Genomic DNA, 25,996 nt, shown 5'->3' with positions numbered 1-25,996 from the left:
GAAGGGATAGACAGATGGACAGACAGCCGAGAAGTCATGGGACTGCAGAGTCTGTCTTTTATTGACACTTACAGTTTCCTGGACTTTTGGCCCCAAATGGGAAGGAAAAACAAAGCAAATTAGAAACAATGTTGGCAGTAGGATTTGACAGTGTCCCTGGGGAGGGAAGCTGAGTGGAACGTGGCAGGCCAGCAAGGGGTCTGAGTTTTGGAGAGCGTAAGCCTCATCAGATATGGCCGAGATGGCAGAATGTCCAAGCTTCGTGTGCAGGCAAAGCCTCAGGAAAATGAGTGTTAACATACAAGGATTAAGGAGGCTGAGGAATCCCAGGATCTGCTCCAAGCAAATCTCCCTCACGCTCAGTCTGACTCCACTGTGCAGACACTGGGCTTCTGACCTGGTCTCAGTGAGGGATGACAGGTAGGCCAGCCATGAGCACTTGGCTCTGGCATCAGGGATTGGAAGGGGAAAAGCCAGAGGCCAGGACAGCTGACCAGACACCAACTCCATTGCTACTTTAGGGCCCCTACTCCAAGGCCGTGCCACTCCACAGCCCAGGATAGCCAACCCCTGTCCCTGCCTAGCTCAGGCTAGCAAACACTTTTTGCTAGGAGAGGAGGAAAGAGGCCCACATCCCCAGGTGTGCTCCACTCCCCTTAGGTAGGCTGGGTCATAGCATCCTTGAAGCTGTCATGGTGACAAAGTCCTCAAAGCTGAGCCGAATGTTGCCCTGTACAGCGGTATCCTTCTCCCGGAAGGCCTCAGTCAACACCTGCAGCTGGGTACACACCTTGATGAAGCAGTCAAGCTGCATGGCGGGAATGGCAGAGCGCGGGCAGTAGCGGGAAACCAGGAGCTGTGTGAACTGAGGGCTCAGGTTGTAGCCCATCTGGGACAGCGCTGGGGAGGAAGGGCACAGAAGAGACCTGATGTGAGCACTTCACAGGAGTTACAACACAGCAGATCAGGGGACCTGGGGGAGCAGCTCAGAAACATGAAGACAGAAGTCTTGGGAAGCCAGTCAGATGTCAGGAACACAGGAGCTTTCTTTGGATGTGCCCCACGTGCCACTTCTTCACTATCAAGACTCACGAGAGCCCAGAGAAGCCAGTGGTCTACCTGGGACCATCTGATGCATGTGTGCTAGAGAAGGATGCGTGTGCCCTATGAAAGAGGGGGACACCAGAGAGAGCTGCTCAGCACAAGGGTCACAGCTGTTCTGGAGACAGGCGGCTCTCGTCTCCCTGCTTACCTTACTAGCCCCTTAGTGCCATTCATGCAGGGATGGTACTTAACCTGTGCTCCAATCGGATTAAAGGCAATCATGAAGGCACTTGGCACAGTGCCTCCCACACTGTCCTGTTTTAAATAAAAGTCACATCCCCCCCGCCCCAGGCCACAATCGGCATGCCACTTCCTGTCTCCACCGAGAGCCTCTCGCTTCTTCTGCATCCCTTGCCTGCCCAGAAACCATCTGAGCTTCCTGCACTGAGAGCCCCTGCGCAAGGAACTAAGCTTCCGTTCTGCCACTTCTCAAAGGGAAACCAGAAGGGATCCTTCACCAATCTGTGCGGAATGGCAAACAGGACCAAACTCTTGGGAAGATGAATTCCAGGAATCCACCGAAATTCGTATCACAGTGCCTGGGGCAAGGCAGACGTCGGGTGCTAATTTTGTTGTCCCTATAACTTCACCAACATCCATGAAAGCTGGCAAGGTAGCATTCTGCACTGATCATCCTTCCCTTCTAGCAGGGGCAGGCATGGCGTGCTCATCCCCAACCACAGACTTTTGTCTGAATGAACTTCATGGCTGGACGAAGGACCAGAACTCTCTGGGCAGCCCTTTCCTGAGATGATGAAATTCTTCACATTAGCCATCTGTCCTTCTAACCTACTGGCCTTAGCCCAGGCTGTAGGCTTGACTTAGAGTCAGATTGGAACCAGATGTGGCACTGTGGCCCCAGGGTCGCTCCCCCCTCCAGCTCTGAGAAGGCCAAATGACAACAGAAGTGAGCTCTGAAGCATGGGGCATGCTGGGACAAGAAAGAGCTGCACTGCTGTCCAAGGTCCCATCTCTCCAATGCCAGAGACTGTTCCACTCAGCACTGTCTGGAGTCCTGCCACCAGGAAGCCCAGCACTGACTTAGAGCAGTGTTGTCTGACCCCAGAGCTTGGCTCAAGGCCCCATCCAGGTTCAGAAGGGAAACTCTTCAAGGCTATAAGAAATAAAGAGGAGTCAGGCTGTGCCACAGCCACTGTGCCCGTATGGCCCTTACCTTGCTGCAGCTCTGTGGGGCTAATGGACCCCGAGCGGTCCCGGTCATACTGCTGAAAGAGGTTCCTCCACTGTTGGAGGAATTTCCATAAGGCTGAGAAGCCGATGACATCAATGCGGCCAGACTTGGTCTTGTCAAACATGTCTGAGTGGTAGAAAAGGAAGGAGGAAAGACAACTTCAAGACTGAGGACCAAGGGACCACTGAGGAAGCCTGTCTCCCTGTGCCTGAGTCACAGGACCAACTGCAGCACCAGTCCTCTCCCTGGCCACTCAGCCCTGTCCCATCAGATTCTGCAGGGCTGGAAGCTTAGCTCTAAGGCTTGGGTCTGTTCTTACCAGGGAAGGAAAGGCCTATCTGCAGAATGGGAAAACTGGACCAGCCTGTAACTTAGCAACCTAGAACTTGACAATGATCCAAGGTAAAGGAGAGCGTATCTTGAACCCAGCTTCCCCCTTAGCTACAGTTCTCTTCAGACTGAGTGCATGCAGACTTCTGCCAACTGCAGGGTAGTTTTGACCTGGCTCAAGCCTGCATGCTTGAGGAACTGCACGTGGAACTCACTTATCATCATGAGGCACGTCTCGTCATTGAATGAGGACCAGTTGGAGTTGACTAGGGCCTGCTTCAGCTCCCTGAGGGAGATATAGCCACTGTGATCAGCATCCACTGACTGGAACCAGGAGTAGGCCTCAGGATCCACATTGGGGGGGACACCACCTGGAGAAAGGGATGTGAACCATGGTAGTCAGACCCAGGTCAAAGAAATGTTGGCGAGCCACTCTGAGAACCTCCTCTGGCCACAGGTTTTCCCTTATGTTCTAGTTAGCTTTAATCACCAACTTGACACAACCTGGAGTCATCTGAAAAAGGAGTTCAACTGAAGGTTGAATTGCCAGATCAGACTGGCCTGCGGGAGACTGTCATATTGTTAATTGAAGGAGAAGGGTCCATTCCCTGGGTTGGCACCATTCCCTGGGTTGTTTAAGACCACTCAGAATGTGTAAGTTTGCAAGGGAGCCAGCAAACAGCGTTCCTCCGTGGTTCCTTCTTCCTAGTTCTCATCCTGATTTCTCTCAATAATGGGCTATAGCCTATAAGCTCAAGTAAACCTCTTCCTCCCCTAATCAGAGTTTTGCCACGGCAAAAGAAAGCACCCTCAAATGCCTGCCCACAAGGCCTCACTATCCGTCCTGCAAGTCTCCTCTGAGGGAGGCCTGCAGTTGATTTCTACAGCACAGTCCTGCAACACTTTGTGTATCATCCCAATAGCTTCTCTAATTACACCCTGCCCCTCAAATGCAGCAAGAAATCTCTGTAAATGGCTTAAGGGACAAAGAGAAGCAGAGTCAGGATGTCTGAGTGAAGCAGGGTTGACAGGCCACACAAGGGGTTTCTTTACACATGAAGGTATCGGAAACAGACATGCGCAGTGTGGAGGGCAGACCCAGAGGAGGCCAGAAGGTGAGGTTCCTGACTGAAGATTTAGTATAGGAAGCCCAGGCAGGCTTGCCCACTTAAAACAACAGTGCACTGGTTAGTGTTTACTGTCGACTGGAGGCACCTGGGTAGAGGGGCTGCAACTGAGGACTACCCAGACCAGGGCTAAGGGACAGGTCAGTGGAGGACAACAAAGGACACTTAGTGTGACAAGTGGCGAGAGCAGACTTTGCACATTTACTGGCCTACAAGGGTGGTGCCTCCAAACCCTTCAGCTCAGCATCTGAGGATCCAGGAAAATGAGCCCTCCAACAGGATCTGAGAATCAGATTTTGCAGTGGAGAGTAGGGATGGGGTGGGGGCTGTTTCATGAGGCCAGACCCAGAAACTCTTTTTCTGGATAAACTTTTCAGAAACTGCGGTGTGGGAGAGAAGTCAGACTGCCTTTCTGAAACTAGGGCTCACTTTCTGGAATTCCATCAGCAGCAGGTTCCTTAAAGTTCTAGGCCCATTTTATGGTCCTGGTTTTGGGGAAAGAGATTGCCTTTAACCTTAGCCTGTGGGCACGCCTGTTGACATCTTACCTGGTTGACACAGAAGCTCATGGTGGCAGCATCATCCTTGGGTTGGTGGGTCTGTGCTAAACAGAGAAGCTAGCTGAGCATGGGGCGGGGCAAAAGGTCTAGGCAGTACCAGCTCTCCTCCTGGGTTTCTGCTTTAAGCGTCCTGCCTTGGTTCATGTCAGTAATGCACCAAATAAACCCTTCCTTCATCTAAGCTGCCTTTGGTCATGGTGCTCATCACAACAGAAACCAAAATGGAACAAGCAGGGTCACTGGGGAAGGACAGCCAACACACTGGCAGCTGGTTTCTGTGACAAGTGTAGCTATGTGCTTCAACAGAAGAACTTGGCTTTAGATTCAAGTCCTGACTGGTTTTTGCTAGTTGTGTAATTTCAGGTGAAATAAGTAATTTCTTTGAATGCCAACTTCCATATTTAGAATACGAACCACATCCAAGGGCGGCGGGAATGAATTACATGAGACAACATTGAAACAAAGTCTGCAGCAAAGGCTGGCATGGGGGAGGGGAGAGACCGTTTTAGAGAAGAGTATTTCAGCTGTATTTGAAGGGATGAAGAGCTGTGGAGGAAGGAAGGTGGCAAAGGCTCAGGATGTGTGCACAGCACTTTGAGCAATCTCTGCTGGCGGAGGAGCAGCTCTGCCGGTAAGTAGTGATCCTCTACTTTGGAGGTGGAACTCCCCAGGACTCTAAGACAAGTGATGCACACATCAATACCACCCTGGCCACCCTGGAGAGGAGCAATATAGCCAATGAGAGGAGGCAGCAAAGGAGGCTGAGCATGTGACCCATGTCCTGCCTTTCCTCTCCTGCCCTAGAGATTAGTGCCATTCTTGTGCTGGGGGGAGGGGGAGCAGGCCTCGGAGTAAGGGCTCCTTTGCCCTCAGACTTTCTATGAGCTCAGACACAGTGTTCTGGATGATATGGAAATCCAGTGCAGAGCTGCTGAGCTGAAAGCTAACAGCCAGAGTTTGGCTCCGAGAAGACAAATGTCACTGGCTGGCAGTGCTCAGAACCCCAGAGGATTCAGCATCTCCCTCGAGGCTACCTGCCTGGGTACATCTACTCAGCTGCAGCTTGCTTCCTAAGCACAACATTCCCTGGAGCCCCTTCTCACGGGGCCCAGGCAGTTCCACGCCACATAACTGGTGCTTAGCCTCCTGAGAATAGTCACTCTGGAAAGGAGCTCACTAAAATAAGTCCCAGAAAAGCAAGGACAGGCACCCACTCCTCCCACCCCCTGTTCTTCAATCTCTGCCCTCCAGCCTGCATCTTCCTTCCCCTTCTCTTCCACCCTCTGGTTTACCACAGCTGCCATCACAGTGAATGCCGATACTGTTCAGCCATATAACAAGTCCTCCCACAGAATGTTGTCTGTCCATTAAGCCCAGATGCTGTGCCCAGTATTAAGCTGCAGCTTCACATTTATACAGCCTATGAGGTTGGCTGTAGCACTGTCCCTACTTTACAGAGGTGGACACTGAGGTTTAAAGAGGCAGTCTGCTCAGGTCACTAAGCGTCTGACCTTTAAAGCTAAGCTTCCATTGATGACACCATCTTTCCTTCCTATGGATGAGGTCAGTCCCCCTCCCTCAGTAATGGAGTTTCTTCTCTTGTGGACTACACTGCTGTGGCCAGGTATCTGCTGACTACCTTCCCAGTCCAAGCACTGGACGCCCCCTCCCGCTGCCTGGTAGCCTAAGGATCTCCCTGTGAGAGATGTACCACCTCCTCCTGGGGTCATGCTTGAGGGAAAAGAACATGAGTGGATAAGACATCAGTCTTGAGAAGAGTCTTCTGAGGACCCACCCAGCCCTGCTAGCTTCTTACTCTTTTTCTCTACCCTAAGGACATGTCCCCAAAATGGAATGCTCCTTCAGCACTGATCCCAGAATGAAAAGACACTTGAAGCAGAAACTCAGCTACTGACACACAAGCAAGAGTGAGCAAGTAACAGAAACACTTGCTGAAAGCCAAGAGGACATTAGAGATGTTAGCCCAAAAAAGCTAACTGATGACCCTCTTCTGCAGGACAGAGCAGGAAGCAAGGGGCTGTGGTGACAGTGAGCAGGACACTCGCACATCTACAGGAGGATAAGAATGGGATGTGGATAGCTTAGAGCAGGTCTGGGGTTCCAGGACTGGGTTCTAGAGCTGGAGATTCTACTTACCCTGTCCATAAGGTCCAGGCTGCTGAGTGCCATAGGGACCCCCTGGAGGTACACCACCATATGGTCCGCTTGGAGTTCCAGAGGGGATTCCTCCAGCACTGGGGTATCCATAGGGTCCTCCAGGGGCAGGAGCTCCGTAACCAGCACCAGGAGGGAGTCCACTGCCATACTGGCCCCCACCATGGGGAGGTCCAGGATAATAGCCACCCGGGGGTGGTCCTGCAGCTCCTGGGTAACTCTGTAGGAAGAAAAGACACGACCAGGATGACGAAGGAAACCACAGCATAGCACTTACAGCTACAGAGCACCCACACTGCTGTCCTCAGGACTGATTCTTCAGGTGAGGCTGGACTTTCAGCTCTATGCATAGGTGGCCTTGAGGCTTCCAGGGGAGCCACCAGTTACTCAAGGTCATGCCAAGGACATACAGAGTATAGGTTGAAATTTTGTCTGTCCTCCTGATTCCTCTTTCCTGAACATCAAAGGTCCTATAAGATCTGGGATCACACCTGGCTTGTGGCTTTATCCTCAGCTTCCAGTATACAGTATACAATGGACTCTCAGTAATGCTCATCTGAACAGGTGAATGAATCAAGCAGAATGCTCTCAGTCTTTGGGACTTCCACCTCTACCCACAGAACTCAAAGCACAAGCACAATCTCTGCCACTCAGCCCTGGTCCTCATCACCTGCCAGTGATGTACCCACAGCATGGACCCTGCACAGCAGCCCTTGCCTACGTTAGCTGGCAATGCATGAATATTCCCTATCCTCATGTCTTTGAGGCAGGCAGGGAGCTTATCCCCAGGGAGATAGGAACAATGACCAAACACCACAGTTCAGGTTTGGCTCCCACTAACTCATGCAATAAGGAAAGAGAATAAAATGACTTCTTTTTGGAGTGGTTAAACAAGATACAACCCAAATATGAACCCTCCACTCTCTCCCTCTGCCTTTTGTGAGACCCTAACAAAGAACAGCTAGTGTGTTAGAAACAGGATGTGTAGTTTTTGGAGAAAGTACACATGGAAGTAATGGGATTCTAGAGTCTTTATAGGACAGAATGAAAGTTTTGTTCCTCCCTCCCCCACCTTAGTTAGGGTTTTACTACTGTGAACAGATACCATGACCAAAGCAACTCTTAAAAAGAATATTTAGTTGGGGCTGGCTTACAAGTTCAGAGGTTCAGTTCATTATCAAAGTAGGAATATGGCAGTGTCCAAGCAGGCATGGTGCAGGAGGAGTTGAGTCCTACATCTTGTTCTGAAGGCTGCTAGCAGAATACTGACTTTCAGGCAGCTAGGACAAAGGCTTTAAAGCCCACACCCACAGTGGCATACATACTCCAACAAGGCCACACCTCCTAATAGTGCCACTCCCTGGGCCAGGCATATTCAAACCAGGACACCCCCCCCCCCAAATAAATTCTTCTGACGTTTGTAAAAGAAAGTTGAAATTGTTTTGAGATACAAAAGGATAAAAAAAATATCAAGGACTTGTCCAGTGAGTTGGATAGTTCTGGGTCTGTGCTGTTAAGTACGAATCATTCTGTTGGAGAGATGGCTTACAGGTTAAGAGCACTGACCGCTTACCTCTTCCAGAGGACATGGGTTCAATTCCCAGTACCCATATGGCAGCTCACAATTGTCTATAACTCTAAGATCTGACACCCTCACACAGACAAAATGCCAATGCACATAAAATAATAATAAATAAATAAGTAATTTAAAAAAAGAAGAGTCACTCTGTTGGTTTGGCAGAGAAAAGATTATTGGAAAGAAACAACCATCAAAAAATGGCTAAAAACAGTTCATAACTGCAAGGAAAATAGAAGTATTTAAGATAGACAGACAGAGAAGGGTAAATCTAAGCATCTTTGAGAAGCTGTCTTTGTTCCAGGACTCAAACTACCAGCTGTAACTAGCATGGAACATCTAGCTGAACTTGGCTGGGGCAAGCTATAAATGAACAAAGATTTGCACTGAAGTTTGCAAATTCTTTAAAAACAGATTTATATCTTTAATAGAGTAGGCTAGTGGTGCCAAGGACTAGCCTGGACTTGGGAGAGGGACCCGAGGAAGGGGTGAATAGGATATTTGAAGAACGACTCAAAATCAATGATGGGTGCAGGCCGACAGCTCTGTATTCTGTTCAAAATAGGTCTCTCATGCAGACCAAAAAAAAAAAAAAAAAAAACCTGTCTTTTGTTCACATAAGCTACTTCTCTAAAACTGTATATCAGTTCAATTATTTATCCCACTAATCAGCATTTTATGACCTTAGCCCCTGACACTTAAAAAAAGACAGCAAGTATATACTTTTAAAACACAGCAAGTCCTATGTGGTTCACTGGGCACAATGTTTGTGGTGGTCAAGTCTAGACATATAGGCTATCTTTATGTGAGAGAGTTAGCTTTCTGTTTCCCAACTCACTGTCTAAGCTTGGCTGAGCTAGAACTTGCTCTGTAGACAGACCTGGAACTTAGAGATCCGAATGATTCTCTCTCTTGAATGCTGCTGGGATTAAAGGTATGTACCACCATACCTGGACATAAGCTTTTCTTTATCTAGAACTTGCTCAGTCTCTGAACTTGTTCTCAGGCTGGCCGTGAACTCAGAAATCTACTTGCCTTTGTCTCCTGGATTAAAGGTGTGTACTACCATGTCCCGGCCTAAGTTTTTCATGGCCACAGTTCCTTAAGATCCAAACCAAAAGCCTGTGTTTTCCAGCCTCAAGATCTGGATCACAAATGTGCTCTCCATTTCTGGATTGTAGTTCATTCCAGAATAAAAGCCCAAACTATTCCTTATTTAACTGCAAACACAAACAATAAACTTAGCTTGGTGAGATCTTGCCCTGAGATCACCACTTCCAAAATCTCTTTATCTTCTCAAACACAGGATTCAGTTCCATTTCACTTCCTGGTGCCCTTTTATTACCTGAACCATACATTTTGTATTTCGTTTAGAGAGTTGTTTGTGCTAATGCAAGCAGTATTAAGGCTCCTTTTTATAATCCCTAGTAGAATATCTGGGTCAAATTTAGTTGTTGATGGTTTCTGTGTCTCCAAGACAAGCATCTTACCACTAATATCATAGAACCATCTATCTGAGCCTTGTCTTTAACTTTCTTTCTCTCATCATCCAGGTTTTTTCCTCTACTGACCAAATCATGTCTCCTTCCTTAACATCTTCCTGACTGACTCATTAGTGCAGCTGTCTCTGTTCTTTCAGGTCCATGAAGCCCCTCCTACAATTCACACTTCCTCTTTATATTTTGCATAGTTGAGAAATCCTGTAAAGAACAGTTCTTACACTAACATATATTCTTAAATTCATGTTTTCAGAGTTCTTTCCCACAGCCTTACAGGATGTCCTGAAGGACACAGCATTATCATCGTGCTGAGGAACATCAGGCACACTATTGCTTCAGGAACTGCGCTGTTTCAGACTGCTATGGAATCATTAGCCTTGGCAGGGAGAACATTCCCCAATAACTTTGGCAGGGGGAACATTCCCTGAAGGAGGAACATGAAGTAAAATATGTATATTATCATGCAAAGAAGCCCTACTCCTACAGCAACTGTCAGCACTTGAGAAGCCCCACGTCCAGTTGGCCCTGCTCCAGGGGCAGGAACCATGTATGGCACACCATCCCTTCTCTCCCCTTTTCTGCTTCAATTCAAGAGTGTGAACATTGATTGTGAGTGTGGTTACTAAGTGCTTAACTTGGCTTGATGCAGACTAGAAGGTGAAACAAAACCAGTAAGAATAAATCAACTGCGATTCCTCCAATCTGCAAAGTTGTCCAGGAAGATGAAGAAGTGAACTCATAGACAGTAGAGAAAAGGGCTGCAGACACTTCCTTAATCCAAGTGGATCCCATTCTAGATTTAATAATATCTATGATCCTATTATTTAGGGAGTCCATATTCAAAGCCAAACTAGAATTGTTCCAAACACCTTTTAAATGAGACTGAATTTTAAATCAGTCATGTTCAGAGGTGCTCAACTCTAAGGGAATTGCACTGACCCACAGAACAGCAAATTGTTTGTGCTATTCACTGGGAACCTAGTCTGAACATTCTGATTTTGATTTCCTATATAGAACTGTTTTCTCTAAAGCATTAAGCCTATCCTGAAGTCACCTGTCAATATTCTCCTGGATCATGAGTGCTATTGACACATTTTTTTTGGGGTAATTGATCTACATGATGTGCTGGGTGAATCTCTTTTAACCAAGGATGTAGTGGATAAGGCTATTATCCTATTAAAGCTACAATTCCCAATATCAAGGCTGCAACAAATCTTTTCCATCTCTTGAGAGCTAAAGTGGCCCTATGCAAAGCCTCTATACCTGGGTTGGAAAACCACAAGCCAGTGACATTAACAAGCGATAAAACATATGGAAATTGTCTAAGTATAGCATAAACATCTTTGGATAAAAACCCTACTCAGTTGGATAAAACAGTCTGTGCATCTAATATGATAGGAGCGGTGCAGTGACTGCATGAGCTGCCGGTTTCCCCGTTCCTTGATATAGTACAGAGAACGGTGCTGCAACACATGCTAACTTGGGGGCTGAGGTTTGCTTATTGGCACCTTGAGGAAGCAAAAGAGTTACTTTATCTGTGGCAGCAAACAGCCTAACAAATCTGACTGAGAAGGGTACTCTCTCCTGAGGAAATGTAGCTGCAGCATGGGAAAGGCCCAGCCTGGAGGATTCCAGGCACTCACTGGCTATCTCTTTTGGCAAGGAAGGCTTTTCATAAGTATATTTATCATTCAGTTGAATCTTATAATCATGGTCTGGACTACTGACAAACCAATCCATGAGCTTAAAAGGAAAGTAATGTACAGTTGTAGACTTAAAGCCACAACTAAACCATAGAAGATATCTTCCCTTAGGAACTCTTTCCCTAACAGTTTCTAAATCCTCAGCCAGCTGACAAGAAGAAAGCTTTGGGGAAGTGAATAATTTCCTGTATAGTAATGAGCAGTGCTATAAAGCTTTGGCAGGAACAGTTTTAAAAACCATACCTCCCTCTCATCTTGATGGGCACCATCACCTCTTGTCTGAACTGAAGGAGAGGAGAATCAGCAATCAATGTATGTTCTTGAAGAGAAAGCATCGTTACACAGACATCCCAATTGAAAAGCAAACTGGCAAGGAGTCAGACTGACCCTCATAAGTAAAATTATCATTTGTCTTTCAAGTTAAGAACTAGATTCCCCTCCAAGCATATTGGTATTGTAAGTGAGCAGTGACCTCAGTAAGTCCATAACGCCAGGATTTAGGATGAAATACTGGCAGCAGGCAAACAAGCCCAATAAGCAGCTAAAAGCTGAGCCACACCAACAGGAAGAGACAAGCAAAAAAGTTAAACACAAGCAAAAGAAAGCATAGCCAAAAACAGATTTCGAGCAGTAGAGGGCAGGCGACTAGCTGCCTAGGAGCTTCCAAATTTGGGGTCAAAGATTTGACCCCAAGATGGAATGATGTCCTCGCATGAAGATGCTGCACACAAACCAGAGTGGGTCTCTCCTAAGGAGTGGGTCTTTCCTTGCCAGCCGGCAGGAGACGATTGAGAACTTCCAGGACCTCCTTTGTTTTATCAGGAGAGTCAGGGAGTTGTGTCTGCATCATTTTTGATGACTGCTTGAAAAATTGTGTCTTCACAGGAAGAAGAGTCATCTGTCTCTTCTCTCTCTGGTGCTGCCTCCTGGTCTTGAAGAGGGTAGGTACAACCCAGGGTCTGCTGAGTCTATTGGGTACCCAGACTAGATTTTGGCATCTTTGGAAAAAACACAAGCATAGCCTTGACCATATGTCAAAAGGACATCTAGGCTTTTCCATTCTTACGTTAACAAGTCTCTCCATTTTACCATAGGCAGAGTGTTTCTGACCTTACAGCCCAGTGGTGTTCCATGGGGCTTAGGCCTTTAAATCTTTGTTGATATAATTTAAAAATTTAAATCTTTGTTGATTCGGGTATGATTCAAAATGTGGTGTGGGAAATAGTATTTGGATTCTCCTTCCTGCAATTTTATAAGTTGAGATTTTAGCATCTGATGAGATCTCTCAACAACTGCCTGTCCTTTTGGATTATAGGCATTCCCATAGTTTGAGTAACAGAGCAGGCTACACAACTGCCTTAAAGCTCTGCCTGTATAAGCAGGAGTGTTTCTGTCTTTATACACACAGGAAATCCAAGGTAAGAAGAGCAATGAAGCCTATGTTGTATCACAGCCTTAACAGCCTTTCCTGTGCTGGCAGAGGCCATAATTACATGGAAACAGGTATCCATACAGACACAGACATATGTAAGTCTTCCAAAGGAAGGAACATAAGTCACAACCATTTGCCATAAAGAGCCAGGCTTTAGACCTCATAGATTCATTCCCATGGGTAAAGTAACATGAATTTTTTTTTTTTTTTTTTTTTTTTAAACGATTTCCCTTGCAGCTTCCTGGGTTAGATGACATGATATCTCAGCACTTGGGAATTTTGATGATGTAAAGTGTGAGAGGCTTGGGCCTGTTGTACAGGATCTACAACTACAGAAATGACTGTATGTGTCAGGGAGTCAGCATTCTGATTTCCTTCTGACAAGGGAGCAGAGAGATTAGTATATGACCTTATATGGGGTATAAAATAAGGAAATATATTTTGGACCAAGTCTTGCAAGTGTTGTAGTAACGTATTAATTTGACTTTTATTTACATTAATTATAGCTGTTTCAACATGTGCAAACAGCCTAACCTTGTATTATGAATCTATATAAACATTAATAGGGGAGTTTTCACTCATTTCAAAAGCCCAGATTACAGCTGCTACCTCAGCCTTTTGAGCCGACTTAAAGTCAACCCTGTCTGAAAAGAACTTTACATTTTTAACTATAGCTGCTATACCATTTAAAGTTCTGTTTGTAAATATCAAGTCTGTCTATTCAATAGGACTTGTTCTAGAACTAGTAAGAAATATAATCTTTTGAGTCTTTAGAAAATGTAGTAATGGATGTTTGGGGAAATGAAAAGATCTATTTACCTTGCTATACCAATTTGTCAATCTTCTGAGAGGCCACTATCTTACCACTAATATCATAGAACCATCTATCTGAGCCTTGTCTTTAACTTTCTTTCTCTCATCATCCAGGTTTTTTCCTCTACTGACCAAATCATGTCTCCTTCCTTAACATCTTCCTGACTGACTCATTAGTGCAGCTGTCTCTGTTCTTTCAGGTCCATGAAGCCCCTCCTACAATTCACACTTCCTCTTTATATTTTGCATAGTTGAGAAATCCTGTAAAGAACAGTTCTTACACTAACATATATTCTTAAATTCATGTTTTCAGAGTTCTTTCCCACAGCCTTACAGGATGTCCTGAAGGACACAGCATTATCATCGTGCTGAGGAACATCAGGCACACTATTGCTTCAGGAACTGCGCTGTTTCAGATTGCTATGGAATCATTAGCCTTGGCAGGGAGAACATTCCCCAATAACTTTGGCAGGGGGAACATTCCCTGAAGGAGGAACATGAAGTGAAATATGTATATTATCATGCAAAGAAGCCCCACGTCCAGTTGGCCCTGCTCCAGGGGCAGGAACCATGCATGACACACCATCCCTTCTGCAACCATGCCAGACCTGGCATAATAGGATATCATCCATATAGTGAAATATGTGTCAGTCCAGTTTTGTCTAATAAGGTGAATTCATGGTAGGCATTGTATACCTACTCCTGAAAGTTGGCAAAATACTTTTCATTGGAAGTGAAATAGGTGCCTGCTTATGACAGAAGACACTAAAAACTCATATCAGGTGTAATGGAACAGTAAAAAAGACAAAGTAGTCTTTCAAATCAGTAACTATATATAACATGGTAGTTGTGAGGGAATTCTAGTGGGGTGGCACCAAGGAGAAGACAAGCATCAGCAGCACAGAGAGCATGTGAAAGCCTCCAGACTTTGGGAAGTACAGAAGACAGGACTATTCTAGGAAGTAAGTAATGCTGCTTTATGATCTGTCTGAAGTCGTGCCTGGATTAGTTGATGTAGCTGTTTAAGTTTTTCCCTATTAATTGGCCGATGATCACCCCAATCAGGGGGACCTTGTATCCAAGAAAGTTTGGGTAGATATTTCTCATGGCCCCAATGACAAAAGACATTCAGGTACAGAACTGTCACTACCCCATTGAGACAGGGAGTCTCTACCCCAGGGGAGGAAGGTAAGGGTAACATAATCAGATGTAAAAATGGCAGCTTGATTTTGGAAAACTATTACTTTTGTCACTAACTCACTCAAAGTCTAAAACTAGGGAATGTGCCAATTGGAAGGCCGGGATTATTTAGCTGTAATAGAAATGCCAGCTGCTGTGTCTCTAATGCTTTTCCTGGGGATTCATACAAACACCAACTGAGTCCACTGTGCTCTGAGGAATCAAGTTCTTACCTTAGCAACCATTATCAAGGGTCTGTGGGGTTGCATACAGAGTAATGATCAATTTTGCTAATTTGGAATTTCTTGGAGCAGCTAGGAATAAACTGTAATCTGACCAGTATGATCTGAATCAATGCATCTGGAGGAAAAGAGATCTGGGTAAGCTCCAATCTGATTAATCTAAAGTCAAGTCAAACATTGTTGGAGGGGATACTCGCACATCTGTGGGAGCTTCTTTACCTCTCCTACTACATCTAATTTTGTATCTTTAACTATAGATAAATCTAAACTAGAATTACTTTTATTAATCAACTCTCAATATTTTAGGTTTGGGATGGAGCTGGGTGGCATGTGGCAGAGGCACCATAAGGTATAGAAACTGATTTCAGACTGTGCTGTCACAGAGGCAGCGCAGGGGGAGGGCACTGGGTCCGCTTGTATCACCAAGCCAGTCCTGGCACTCAGTCTTGTGATCCCCAAACTAGATTACCTTTGTTATCACCTCTAGATGGACACCGACTGTCCCAGTAAAACCATTTTCCCATTCAGGGCCTACTTTAGGAAGGGATTTACCATACTGGTGTTACCAGTGAGTTTTGTTTGCACTGTTTTTGGAACTGGCCTCTTTTTCCACATTTGAAACCCAGAAGGCTACAAAGCTGCCGCATTATGCCAGCCTGCAGCTCCTCTGTGCAAAGCTTTTGCCAGCTTTTATCCTATCAGTTTGCCATGAAAAAGATTAGCAAGTACACAGTGAAGAAGAGGGATTTTTGTTTTATTTTTTCAAGACAGTTTCACTGTGTAGCACTGGCTGTCCTAGAACCAGCTCTATAGACCAGGCCAACATCAAACTCAGAGACCTGCCTGTCTCTGCCCCCTGAGTGCTGGGACTGAAAGCTGCAAGACCACTGCCAGGCAGAGGATGTTTTTCTGTTCTGTAGTCAGAATTTGTACTTTTGTGAGTAATGAAAGGTAAGGTGACAGTAACGTCTTTATTATCTGTCTGTTTTCCACAGCTTGCTGTGTGCGTGACCAACATTGGCTATAAAGGGCTCTGTAAACTTTTGTCTAATAATGGAAATGGACCTTGAGGAACTATTAGGATCAGGAACTTTGACCCCAGTCATTAGAGTAGCCGAGGGCTCAAAAGCTGCTGAGCCTGGGTTTCAACATTTCCTTATCTGATAAACTGATCATAAGCAGCATTTTATGTGTGTGGGGTGGGGGTGCTGCCCTGGGTTGTAAGCAGCAACTGACAGGCATTTGTTCATTCATTCCCAGAACCATTATTGAACAGTGGTAAAAACTGTTTCTATAAGGGCTTCCTAATCAAAAGGTATTACTTATATGCATTTGCAATAACATCATTGCTCATCTAGTAAAATGGTTTGAACCTCATTCTCTGAAACAAGTTTTGTGAGACAGGGGTGAATGGAGCCCTTCGTGGGCAGGGTTTGGTCCTACTCTAGACTAGAAATGCAGGCACCAATTCTCCTGCCTGAGAAGCTTCCTTAAGGCCACTTCATGGATGTGGATAATTTATTATATTACCAGTTGGTAGAGGCAGTGGAGATGCAAAAGATTCAATAGGAGACATCCCCGGGACACCTCTCTTCTAGAAAGCTGTATGGCTAACCCAACCTGGTTCCAAAGGACCAAATGTTTTAGTTGAACTGGTCATTCAGAGCAATGTAATTGGTTGCCCATTCTTTCCCAAGACTCCAGAATCATGGGAGTATTCTATGGTTAGGATACCAGATTATTTATATATATATATATATATATATATATATATATCTTATAGTTTATAAATCTGTCTTAATAACATTTTAGTTCCAATCCCTTTAAGTAAACTTTTCACTTGCTCTGTATGCCTGTGAGCTTCAGCACACAGAAGTCCTCACAGTAAGAGCAGTCTGAGCACCAAAGAGAGAAGACAGAGGCAACAGGCATTTGGGAAAGCTTGCCTGCTCCTTGTGACTAATTGAGAAGTGGAGCCACACTGGTTGTGATAGAGAGAAAAAGAAAAAAGTAAGCATGGGTGTGTATGTGTCTCCTGCTTCTGGGACCTGCCTACCGATGTAGCCAATCTGAGAAGTCCTATTTCCCTTGTCTCTGAGATCGCTCCACCCTGCAGGTAGACAAGGAAGGAGCTTTGGGAAGATTCCATTTGTTTTAGAGACCAAGCTGTCCAAAATGAAAAATCCCTTTTTCCTAGGGTTCTTCAGATGCTCATGTGAGTTTAGATCCATCAATCGTGCTGGGGACACAAACTAAGTCAGGTATTGGGGCACACATGCACTCAGGAGCAGAAGGCAGATGAGATCTCTGTGAGCTTGAGGCCAGCTTGGTCTGTAGACTCTCTCAGGACCGCCAGGGCTATGTAGAAAAACTGTCTCAAAACAAACAACAGAACCACCACCACCACCACCGCCACCACCATCTCACATAAGGAATGAAAATGGAGCAATTCCTGTTAGAGTGAGTGGACAAAAGCCCAACTGCGGTGTCCCCACCTCTCCCAGTGTCTTCTGTTGGACTCAAACACAGGTCTTTGGTCTTTATTTACCGAACAGCACAGAAAAATGGCACAGGAAGGAAATGAAGGATACTTTTCTTTGTTTTGAGACAGAGTTTCTCTATGCAGTCCTGGCTGTCTTGGAACTCACTCTGTAGACCAGGCTGGCTTCAAACTCACAAGATCCTGCCTATCTCTGCCTCCTGAGTGCTGGGATTAAACACACACACACACACACACACACACACACCACCATGCAGCTCTTAAGGGACCCTTTTCTACAGAGACCTTTAGTGGGGTTTTACAAGTAAGAAGTTATTTCATTGACCCAGAACAGTGCTTAAAACCTTGCTGGCTGCTTCCAGTAAATAACTACGATGCACACACATTATTCTGGGTCGGGGCATGAGAGCTCTGCCTTTAGCTTGGGTCATAAAAGCTGACTGCATGGGGAATCCAAGGCAGGTAAGGTTGGTTATGCTTTTCTCTTAAAGGCAGGTTAAGCTTACACAGTAGGACAGCAGATCGAGTACCCAGTCTTTACTGATCTCAAGGCTTTTTAACTTCTCTGCTAGGTCTGGAAAACGTTCAGTCTCTTTGAATGAACAAGGTATTTTCAGGAAAAGGTATCAGCACACTGAGGGACTCGCCTTCACTAAGCCTCAGGAGCCTTAGGTCAGTGCCTGGCTCACACTGCCTGCTACAGGAATGAAATGAGGCTTGTCACATGAAGCCTGATGGAACTAGATCTTAACAAGCAGTAACTATTAATGACAGTGCCCCTCTAGAGGAAAGGAAACCTGAGTTCAGAGAAGTCGCACTTAGACTGTGGAGGCAGGTGCAGAAGCTAGGTCTCCTGGAAGAGATCTCCAGCTTTTATAGCTACATCCCCTCTCCTGTCCACCTCTGTGCACTTCTAGCTAGGGGCTCAGAGTGTCCAATGTCCCATCCCTACATGAGTTTGGAAGAGCACAATCCAAATAAACAAACAAGCATATGCATTGCTTCTTTACTTTATGTATTAATCTATCCCTCTCCCAAAGTTGCTTTGATCAAAGCTAGTAGTGACATGCTGGTCTGTGAAGGACGCAGGGGTAGTCTCTACCAAAATAAGCAGAGAGAAACACTACACACACAAGCAGACAGACAAAACAGACTTATGAGTGAGCATGGTGTAGTCAGGGAATGGCAAGAGCACACTGTGAACCCAGAAAGGAAGGCTCTTCACACCCTCCTTGACCAAGCACTGCTCTTGCTGCTTTTCAGTTGGTGGATGAGCTATTTGTGCCCATCCAATGTCTCCCTCACCTAATAGAAGGTTCGCTAGGGGTAGGCAGAGCTTCTTTCATCATCACCACCACCATCATCCCACCACCATCATCCCATCACCACCATCATCCCATCACCACCACCACCATACCACCATCACCACCACCATACCACCATCATCACCACCATCATCCCACCACCACCACCACCACCACCACCATCATCCCACCACCACCACCATCACTACCACCATCACCACTACCACCCTCATACCACCATCATCCACCACCATCACCACGGCCACCATCATCCCACCACCATCACCACCACCACCACCATCATCCACCACCATCATCACCCACAGGCCCAGCACAGTGCCTGGTAAGCCTCCAGAGCTGTGTGAACAAATAAACACTGCTCTGCAGAGTTACGCTGGAGAAAGCAGAGCACCACAGAAGGGCTTCCAATGGAGGAGGGATGCGGTGTGAGCCTTGTTTGTTGAATTAGCCAATGTGTGTTTGGAGGATGAGCTGGGGCTGGGGGGAAGGCAGCAGGCCAGGTGCTGGGCAGGCAGGGCATGAACCAGACAGCAGGCGCAGGGATGGAAAGAACGGGTGAATTCCGAAGCTATTTCAGAGATAGACTAGACATGACTTGGCAACTAATTGGATCAGGCAAGAGATGGGGGTGAGGTGGGGTGAAGAAAGCCAAGTGTTTAGAATGACTCAGGGTTCAGCCTGCACATGATGAACAAGGCAGGACCATCAACTAAGGCATAACAGGCTGGGGAGGAAGCTTGTGTAAGGCTTTGGGTTGGTCCCAGGGTCACTGAATTGTAAGTTTAGGTCTGAACCAGAAATGAGAGCCAGATCTTTGACTCTGTGTTCCCCTCCCAGGCCTTAGCAGACACTTCCTAGCAGCATTTCAGACCCATAAACACAAACTAAGGGCAGAGGGCAAAAGACAAGAGTTCAGTAACCATGGTTTCTGAAGCATTACAGAAAAATTACCTCTAGGTCCTAGCTGATGAAAATAAGCTATATTTGGAAATTTTCAGGGTTTTGGAGCTCTGTGAGGTGCTTTAAGTTAATCAGCTTTTGCTGGTTCCTTGATCCTGAGAGCTAAATGCACATCCCCATTTTAGAGATGAGAAAATGAAGATACCCAACATTTAGTCTATTTTAAATTATGCAGCTAAAATGAGAAATGGACTCAAAATAGCACCTGCACACATAAGGCCCCAGTATATGTCTGTGCCAGAAGCTGTGCTAAACACCTGTCAGGTCTCATGGCTTTCCACTGGACACAGGTAGTGGGAAAGGCGAGGTGATCTTTCAGCACCCAGGAGAGGGAGTCTCAGATCACATTCTTTTTTCACTGTGGTGCCTAGACCTCAGGAATAGTCTCTATTTGCACTGCAGGTGACAAGAACGCTCAGACTGACCCCTCCCGCCCCTGAATTCAGAAATTCCTGCACTCTTTTAGCTCCACAGGCTCCTTTTTCAACCACCAAGCCCTTGAGAGGCTCAGAGGTATCAAAGCAGGTCCATACTGACTCCTCATAAGGAAGGGAAGAGATTGCCTGCAAAGGCAAGCCTGCTTAGAGCTACCTTTCAAGTGCCTGATGGGAGAGGATGGAGCTTGAGCCAAGGGGTTAAAGAGCCACAAGAAGACAGACGGAATGGTCTGGCAATCACCAGCAGAGCCTTCTAAAATATTTAAAGGACAGAGACATACAACCAATGAACAATGAGCCAAGAACTGTCCCAAGGCTTTAATTACCACCTCTGTGCTGACACTCCAAAATCTTTCTTTCCAGCTTCATGTCCCCTGAGCTGCAGACCCACATACACGACAGCTTCCTGACCTTCCCTCCCACCGTATGCGTCTTTGTTCTGATCTCCAAATACCTCCTGCCACCAAGTCATCCAAATCAAAGCCTTCATGACCTCTCAGGGGTCTTGCCTTCCGTCCTTTGTCACCTGAATTAAACGTGTTCCTTCAGCTCTTCCTCCCAACAGCCTGTCGGCCACACCAGCCTCTACCAGGTCATCATCCATTTTGTCAAGAGGACTGCAACCTCTTTAAAATCCACCCCTTGCCTCAACCTCTCCTATTTCCATCTCTTCTTTAAGACCCCATAGTTAGAGCTCTGAGAGACAAATGTGACAAACCCTCCCTCAATACTCTTAGGAGAAAATCAGTCTCCTCAAAATGATATACAAGACCCTTTGGAATTTGGCCCTTGCTTATATATCTAGTCTTATTTTTTGTTTGTTTGTTTTTTGGTTTCCTGGCCCCTCATCATTAAAACCAGATTAATCTTAAAATTGCCCCCCAAATACTGGACTCTCTTATTCTCTAAACACATGCTCAGATAATTCTGATACAAACAAGCCACTAAGAAAAATGTACTATGGAATGTACTTTCTTTCTTGCTTCCTGGTCTTTGTGAAATTTCTTCTGTAGCTGGAATATAACTTTTTTTCTTCCCCCAGCTTAGACCTCCTGGTGATTGTTCCTGCCCCACCCCTGGGCTGGCCCTCCTGTATCCTAACACCTTAAACTCACCCCCACTTTACACAGTCGACATATCTGCACTCCTCTATATGTCACACTCGACACTATCTCACTTCACAGCAGTCTGGTGTAGGGACTGCTATGACCCCATTCTACAGAACAGGAAACTGAGCTTCAGGTCTTTACAACAAATTTCTGCAAGCAAGTTGGCAGAGTAGGGATATTCAAACCAGTCAATCTCTTTGGCTCAGACACAAAACTCTTAAGCACTGAGTTCCATCAAGTAGCCTCCCCCACTGAACCAAATAGTACTTGACTTGTGCTACTCCAACACCAAGGCAGAGCCTGAGCACCCTGGGCCGGAGGCAATGGAAAATTACCAGAACCGTGACTCCCACCAACAGCTGTAATCCTCCAGAACTATCCAGTGGGTGGAAGGGAGGCAGCGCTGCCTGAGCCTTTGCATGATCTCAGACAACCAGTTTTCCTTTCTCAGAATACCTGGGATGAGGAGGCGGACAACTATAAGGTGGGGATGAAGGCTCCATTTCTTCTATTCCACATTTTCTCCTAGTGCTCCCTTTCAGTATTCTACCCTGAACAAGCCCAGGCAGCATGACAAAGCAAACATCATGGTGGCAAGTGTCACCACCGTGCCGCATCCTATGCACCAGTGATGTGCAGAGCTCCCTACATGCTTTGATGCATGCCTCCCTTCTTGCACCCTTCCCACGGGTCCTATTTCTCTTTTTCTGTGGTGAGGGAATTAAAACCCCGAGTCCTTAAATGATGTGTCCGAGGGAATGTAACACTTAAGTGGGAAGAGCTGCATTCTAGCTCAGGTCTGTCACTGTATACAAATCATCCCCAGATCCTAAGACTTAGAGGACAGCTCCATCGGTACTGTTTGCCATGCAAGCAAGACGACCTACTTGCACAATCGTCAGCATCTCAGTAGAAAAGGTGGCAAAGCACACCTTGGGAGGCAGAGGCAGTGAGGACCCTGCAATCTCTGGAGCTCCCTGGCCAGATAATCTAGCTCAGCGAGTTCCCTGCTCAGTGAGAGACTGCCTCAAAAAATAAGTTGGGGAGCAACTGAGGGAGCTACTCAACCGTCAACCTTTAGCTTCATAGATGCTCACCACTTCCACACAGGCAAGCACACACAGCCCTCTCACAATTGGGTGGGACCTCAGCCATCTAAGCTCAGAGAAGGTCTTAGATGGGACCCAAATCTGTCCTTTAAACAAGCTCTCAGGTAATTCTGATACAAAATAGCCACTAAAGATATGTAATATGGGAATGCTTTTCCAACCTGAGCTCCTCTGGAGCACCGGTGTGTCACAAAAAGTGAGCAGACATAATACAAGCCAGGAGCTCCCTGGCTAAGAAAGTTTTTAGGGGAAAAAAAAGGTTTTATGACATATTCTATGCATTTCTGGAAGATTTGCAGTGAACATCACCACGCTGTACTAACAGAGCAGTTCCCAGGCTTGCTTAACCACAGAATCCTCCTCTATTAACAGCACCATTAACATCTCACGAAACCCAGCAGGTGGACTGGAGTCTGGGAAGCTCAGCTGTGATGCTTCTTCCTACTGTGAGCCCGCACGGGCCTCTCTGCTCACTTCTGCTAAGTATGCAATAAATGGAATTCAAAACTCTAACCCTGGCCTCACCCTCGCTTGCTATGTGTGACCTTTAAGCCTCTCTGGGTTTGCTCCTCAGCTGTAAGATAAAATAACAAGCCACGCATGCCTACAGGGACTTCAGATGGGCATAATGGGGGTCCAACTGCTATGTAGGGGCCAGCATGGTGACTCAGTGGGTAAAGGTATTTGCTGCCAGGACCAAGAAGTTTGATCCCCAAGACCCACATGATAGAGAAAAAATAATTCTGTGCATGTGCACAGTGTACTCTCCCCCCCAACCCCTCCCCCCCCCACACAAAGTAAATGTAAGAAATGTAAAACTGCACAGGGCTTTAAACATCTTTCGGTCTGTGACTACGGCGTCAATCAAAGCTTGGTAATATCCCATTTGCTTTTACCTTCCACTTTCCTTTCAAGAGATTCATCTCTTAAACTACTCGGTGATCAGGGCGATTATTCTGTCCAAATTATTTCGAAGTGAGGGGCCTGCTTTGAAAAATCCTACAAAGTGATGCTATACTTTACTGCATAACATAGCCTATGTTTACAAGAATCACATCGTTCTTCTGGGGTGGAATCTACTACTGATCCGTTTTATAAAAGGAAACTGGCTCGGAGAAACGACTTAAAATTCGGCAAAGACAGGCTCCACTTTTAACTCAAAACTGCATTCAGCCACCTCACCACTCTGTCACCTAACTATGGCTATAAAAATCACACTGCAAATAATGTTCCTGGCTGGTTCAAGGCCAGTAAGGAAGGCTAGAAAGTAAGGAAAAAGCTTCGGCAGACAACCCAGGTTCTGACCTTGGCTCTGCTGCCAAACTACCTGGTAACTAAACTCCTTATCTTCTCTGGGTTTCACTTTTCCTACGTGTGAAATGACGCGGGACTACAGTGAGTAGTGTACTCTCACTTCTGGCACCATCTACCACTGATTGTTCTGATTATTCTGTTACAGTACGTCGTGCTAAGTGAGTCGGGAAAACTGTTTTTATCCTAAGCCCAGAAAGACTCCGAGAGAAACAGAGCTCTAACCGCCTAGTGAGCATAGAGGACTCCGCCCCACTGGAGAGCTGAGAGGTGAACTCTGGTCTGGTCGAGCCCGGATTTATTCAGTGCAAAACCCCCAAAGCCAGGCTTGCGCAACTCAACCCCCTGGAGTGGTCCTCGGTGACGTAAAACTAGCGCGACGGACTGGCCCTCTTATTTCTTGCTCGCGCAGAGCCAAGATGAAGTGAACCTCTGAGTGTAAAGAGCGCGGATCAAGTAGGGAGAAAGAGCCGAGGAGGGAGAGCGTTACCGGACCTATAAACAAAGCCCAGGTATTGACACAGGGGCCACTACAACTCACCTGCCCGTCTGGATAGCTGGCCATGGCGGTTATGACGTCACTCAACTGTGGTAGGCGGAGCTTCCTGCTCCAACACCTCTCCTCGTTGGGTTTTGGGGCGGGTCCACTAGTGATTGGACGGTGAGGCTGTCCATCTTCAGGTCAACAAACGGAAGTCACGGGCGGTGGGTGGGTACCTAACTGCGGGACAGGAGAGGCAGAGGGCCGGGTAGGAGTGTCCGGAAGTGTTGTTGGCCATAGCGGCGCGTTTGTTTTTGTTTTGCGTGACCTGGAGCAAACCTCGAGCCTGGTCAGATCTGGTTATCTAATGGGGAGACTGGGTCAGTTGTTTCTGCGGTGGCCATATTATAACCTGGCAAGTCGGACGCATGTTAGTTACGTCACTCTCTGTGATCGCTTTATTTTTAACTCCCAGGCGGTTGCCATGGCTACTGGGAACTAACCCTCTCCTGGAATGCCGGTGCCTTTTAGAACTTGGGTGCTAAACAGGTCTTTGGACAGTGGAGAAAAGTCAAACCGCCAGAGAAGGAAAATTTAGATGACATGGTGCTTCTCTCTTTATAAATGGGGAAACTGAGGCTCAGAAAGGCAATGACTTATTTGCATAAATTCACAGTGAGGTCCCAGTTAAATAGGGCCTAGAACTAGTGTCAGTAGGTGGCTAGGTCTTGACAAAAAGGTTTTATCCCCTCTGTAAGTCAGATCCCAGCTCAGTTACCAAACATCCCATACTTGTCTCTTGGGGTTTAGGTTCTAAACTTACATGTATGTTTATTTGATTAAGGTCCCATGTGGCTGGGCATGGTGACACATGCCTTTAGTCTCAGCAGGCAGAAACAAGCATATCTATGTAGACAGTTCCAGGCTAGCCAAGGCTGCTTGATTAGGGCCTGTCTCAAAAAACTCTCTTGTGGACAAGAATTGTGTCTGGTTTGCTTATAATTGTATCCCCAGCATCTACAGTGCCAACACTATACTTTTTAAATAAAAATAAAAAATAAATAAAAAATAAAAAGAGTTCTGAGCTGTTATCCAGCCAGGCACTTTCCAAAGCCCAGTACTGATATGGTACATTCCTCATCCATATCTGCAGAGGAAGACAAGATTTTTTCACTCTGATGCTCCGGGCCCTTGGTGATCTGGCTCGGCCATACCCCCGCAGTAGCTCACTGTCTCATTTCTATGCTCAGTTTCCCCTTTCAGCACTCTCGTTAGCTAGTTAGATTCTGTTGTTTGTTTTCTTTTTTAAACAGTTTCTAGCTGTATGATCTTGAACAAGTCATTTAACCTCTCTGAGTCACAGTTTTCTCTAATACCAGTTAAAACAATGCTGACTTCCAAATGAACAAAGCACAGCCTCTCACGCTCAGGTTTTGGGTTACACCACTCATTCATAAAGACCAACGGCCTCTCACACCCAACTCTTCTGACCCACCCTCCCTTTAACTCCCCTCATGGCTCCCAGCTCATTAGCCACTCCTCTCGGTCCCCTTTTCCTCCAGTACTGCCAGTGTGTCACAGTTTAGCCCGGTGTAAGGATTCTCTGATCATTTCCACAAAACTCATCCCTCTGTCTCAGAGCTGCACAGTTGCTCATGCCGAAGACCCGGGATCATCCTGTGTCTCTGCACATACCCTCAGCCTACATTTGCCCTCATTTAAAAACAAAGACCCCACTGTCTGGCCTCTCCACCAATGTCTTCTAATTGAACTCCAGTGCTCCCTTCTCCACTGAGAAGCCAGAATGGGCGCTTTAAAGTGTGAGTTAGATA

The 25,996-nt window shown here is 46.3% G+C and overlaps 1 protein-coding gene across 1 annotated transcript; it reads right to left on the bottom strand.

The window, feature by feature from the left end:
• Positions 1 to 26: 26 nt before the first annotated feature.
• On the bottom strand, positions 27 to 24,254 carry PEF1 (penta-EF-hand domain containing 1). Its single transcript, XM_080920604.1, has 5 exons — positions 24,225 to 24,254; positions 6,471 to 6,708; positions 2,842 to 2,997; positions 2,279 to 2,422; positions 27 to 900 (listed from the first exon to the last, which is right to left on the bottom strand). Exons 1-5 carry the CDS (start codon positions 24,246 to 24,248, stop codon positions 671 to 673), a joined length of 792 nt encoding a protein of 263 aa, XP_080776730.1. The 5' UTR covers positions 24,249 to 24,254; the 3' UTR covers positions 27 to 670.
• Positions 24,255 to 25,996: the final 1,742 nt, after the last annotated feature.

Source organism: Micromys minutus, assembly GCF_963924665.1.
Source record: "Micromys minutus genome assembly, chromosome: 9".
NCBI classification, from domain to species: domain Eukaryota; kingdom Metazoa; phylum Chordata; class Mammalia; order Rodentia; family Muridae; genus Micromys; species Micromys minutus.
Note: the sequence above shows the minus strand (reverse complement) of the source record. Positions and strands in the feature narration are given on the sequence as shown.